Raw genomic sequence first — 3,943 nt, forward strand, 5'->3', positions numbered from 1 at the left:
GAGTCAAGAAATCTGAGTAGCCTCAGAGGTTAGAAAAGGCAAGGAATCAGATTCTACCCTAGTGTCTCCTGAAAAGAATGCAGGCATGCCAACACCTTGATTTTAGCCCAGTGAGATAGTAGGATTCGTGTCAGACTTCTAATGCATAGAATTGTCAGATAACGCTTTTGTGTTGTTTTAAGCCATTAAGTTGATGATGATTTGTTATGCAACAGTAGAAAATTAATATGGCATTCCTGACATAAAACACACCAGAAGCAAAGGTTTAGGTGTAAGTGACAGTGTGATGCATTTCTGTTGTACCAATGAAGTGCTGCACTTCATCAGACACATTAACAGGTATAGTAGAGAAAAGCAGGTACTGAATGATGGAAAGCCTTTGTGCATATATAGAGCCTTGCTACTGTCTTCTACTTATCAGACACCTATTGAAAGTTTTCAGATGTGGTTACAGTTATATTTTAAAAAGATCTTTCAAGCAGCTAATCTCAATGCACAGGATGATAAGATAATCCAGGGAAAGTTTTAAATATGAGCTAAAACAACAGCAGTAGGAATTGATGGGCAGAAAAGCGATATTTTATTAAGGGAGGATAGTCATAGTTTGCTGATCCAACCTGGTTTAAAACACGTATTTGCTTCCATGTCTACACCTAAGTGTGACTGTCTTGCAAGTGAGGACAGTGCTACTTTTCATGACAGTTAAGCAGCATGCTAGCCTCCTTTTTCAAACTGTCTTCAGGATGTCTTTGAATATTGTTGCATACGTCTGTAGATGAGTTGCTTTGTGGACTTTGTGAATTTCCTGTAAATTATGTTTGTTTTTATAACAACAGAAACAACAACAAAAAAAACCTTAGTGATTTTGTTCTCTCCCTGCCTGTTCCCAGAACCCTCACTTCATAGTGGAATTATTGTAGCAACTCCCGTTGACCTCACTTCTTCATTTTTCTCCAATTCAACCCATCCTGCTCAGGCTTTCAGACATGTCTTTCTTAAAATTTGATTTATCATGTTAGGTGTTTATGGTACAGATTAAGTTGGTTAGAGTTTCCAAGATTTTTCTACGTCCTCCAAAATCTGGTTCACTCACACCATTGAAAATTGTCCCTCAGTATTTGCCAAATTAAATGCTCTTTTCCAGCCAGACTAACATCCTTCATCACTGCTATGTGCCCTGTTGGTTTACTTCTCCTTGACCACAGAGTGAATCTACATTGCATATATATATAGGTTTAATAAATGCTACTTGAATAATAATCTCAATCTGTCCAAATTTTATCATTCTTTAAGGATTGACTCAAACCCATTACATAGCGTTTTGTTGCAACTACTCTTAAAATGTGAATTAAACCTCTGGAGTCATATCATACATCACCTGTTTATTTAATCTTTTTTAAAATTTTCTATTATATGCCTGACTTTATGATAATTACTGTACTGCACATTTTCTCACTCTCCCCCAACCCCAGGCCTCCACTAGATAGTGACTGCTGTGGAACTGAACATACAGTAGGTGCCAATAAATACTTACTGGTCGATCATTTATTACCTCCATATTTCCCTTCTTATGTCCTATATATGTTAGACAACTTCCCCAAAACCTTCTCCCTGATTTGTCGAGTCTTTACACAGTACACAATGGGGTTCATTGGGGCGGCAACAACAAGAATATATCTGCAATAAGGATTACAATAAGGGGGCTTTTGTGCTTGGCAAAGCGGTGTATGGCTGCCAGGGTGATGATGGGTATGTAGAAAATGAGCACAGCACAGATGTGGGAGACGTAGGTGTTAAGGGCCTTGAGTCTCTCTGCCAGAGATGCGATGCTGAGTACAGTCTTCAGGATAAATGTATAAGACAGAACAATTAAAGCCAAGTCCAGCATAGTGCAGAGAGCAACAAAGAAGCCATAGATAACATTGATCTTGTTGTCAGAGCAGGCCAGCTTCATGGTATCATGATGAAGACAGTATGAGTGAGAGAGGACATTCTTCTGACAATATTTCAGTCTCCTTAGAGTGAAGGGAAATGGAAGCACTAAGAGAATGCTTCTGGTGGCTAAGATCAGTCCCGTTTTAGCAACTTTGTTGCTAGTGAGGAGAGAATTATATCTCAGGGGGTTGTGAATGGCAAGAAAACGATCGAAAGACATTACTAGAAGCACTGAAGATTCCATGACCGTGAATCCATGGATGAAGAATTCTTGAGCAAAACAGGCATTGGGTGAAATTCCCATGGCATTGAATAAGAAGATTCTCATCATGGTAGGAAGAGAGGAGAAAGACAGGCCCAGATCACAGATTGCCAACATGGCAAGGAAATAATACATGGGCTCATGAAGTGAGGGCTCTGTCTTTATGAAAAAGAGGATGGTACTGTTGCCTAAGATGGCAACCAGATACATGAGACAAATGGGAATGGAGATCCATAGGTGAGCATGTTCCAGTCCTGGAATTCCAATCAGAAGGAAAAGTTGAACCTCAGAGTTGTTGAGAACAGACATAATCAGTGGGAATATGAACTCAGCTCGCTGGCCACATCTGAAATCACATAAACAGAAAGCAGTCACACTTTTGGATAAAACTTAGTGTTGGGAGATAAGTCATTTTTAAATACACTACTTAGAAACATATTTGATGTAATATTAATAAAATTTAATTTTGAACATTTATCAAATGTCCTTAAACATGTTCATGTCCTCCAACATGGGAATTTTACTTATAACAATTGATCCTAAGATCCTTTTTGCCAAATATTAAAATTGTGTCAAAGTAAAGCTGCTTTGATTCAGTCAGTGATGGACACTCAGAATCTCTTCAGCATGAAGCTCAGTCATCCCCCCGTTGGCTCCATAACAAGATCCCTGACTTCATGGAAGAAAGTTTAAAAATAATAGTGTAAGAAAATAATCAGAGATCCAGGAAAATATCTACACTACGGTGAATATTAAATGCTAGAAAGTAAATTTATAGACTAATTTGTCTTAAGTTCATGAGGTTGGTACTTATTATCCACATTTTACACATGAGTATAAACATTTTTCTAGACTCTATAAATCATGAACAGATATCTTTAAAATATTAATATTGATTATAGAATGATTTCCAAAAGAAGAAGTGGGAGAAATGGAGCAGGATACACCTTGGGAGTTATGTATCCTTCCTGTCTTCATGTTTGTAGTCCTATACGAAATGTGACAGCTCCTAGCTCAAGGACGTGTGGGCCACACTTTAGGTTATTATTTCACTGTTACAAGGAAAAGTGTTGAAGCCACCTACATTTTCAATAGTAAACTTGTTTTTACCCAAAGTGTGCTTTTGAATATGGGTTTGAACTTCAGGAGAAATAGCTCAACAGAGCTGTCAATTCAGAAATATTGACGTGATATTTGGTATCTGAGGTCATGAAAATAGATGAGGTCAACAGGAAAAATGCAAAAGATACAAAATTTAAATCTCAGATAGAATCCTGAGGAGCGGCAAGATTGTTGACAGCATCTCGCATGAGACTATCCAGAGATCTGGGGGAAAATCCATGAGCGTGGGATCTAGCTGGATGCCCAAGGAAGAGACTACTGCAATGAAGATAGTCACCAGATCAAATGTTGCCGAGATTTCTTAAATTTCTATAGTCTGACACAAAAACATCTGGGTATAAATCTCCACTTGGCAATTTACTGTCTGTGTGAATTTATGTATGCTGCTTAGGACTTCAAGCAGATGTTTACTCTTTATCTTTATAAACGATAGTGTCTGTCATATAGTTATTTTAGGTGATCTGTTATAGTCTTTAACAGAATGAAAGCAATTAGTAAATACCAAATAGTAGTAATTATTTCAAGAAAATTCCCTAACCATTTCTTCAACACATCGAGTCCTAGACAGGCTGAAGAGACCTTTTTTTTTTTTTCTTCTTTTAATTGACAATAAGGTTTACTATT

At 37.5% G+C, this 3,943-nt stretch overlaps 1 protein-coding gene across 1 annotated transcript; it reads right to left on the reverse strand.

Moving 5' to 3' along the window:
• Nucleotides 1-1,648: 1,648 nt before the first annotated feature.
• On the reverse strand, nt 1,649-2,506 carry LOC102519566 (olfactory receptor 51A7). Its single transcript, XM_014557891.2, has one exon. The coding sequence runs from the start codon at nt 2,504-2,506 to the stop codon at nt 1,649-1,651; it is 858 nt and encodes a 285-aa protein (XP_014413377.2).
• Nucleotides 2,507-3,943: the final 1,437 nt, after the last annotated feature.

The sequence above is a fragment of the Camelus ferus genome, chromosome 10 (assembly GCF_009834535.1).
Source record: "Camelus ferus isolate YT-003-E chromosome 10, BCGSAC_Cfer_1.0, whole genome shotgun sequence".
Lineage (NCBI taxonomy): Eukaryota > Metazoa > Chordata > Mammalia > Artiodactyla > Camelidae > Camelus > Camelus ferus.

What these genes read in the sequence shown, in the direction of transcription:
- LOC102519566 (XM_014557891.2), bottom strand. Translation starts at nt 2,506, where the DNA reads ATGTCTGTTCTCAACAACTCTGAGGTTCAACTTTTCCTTCTGATTGGA.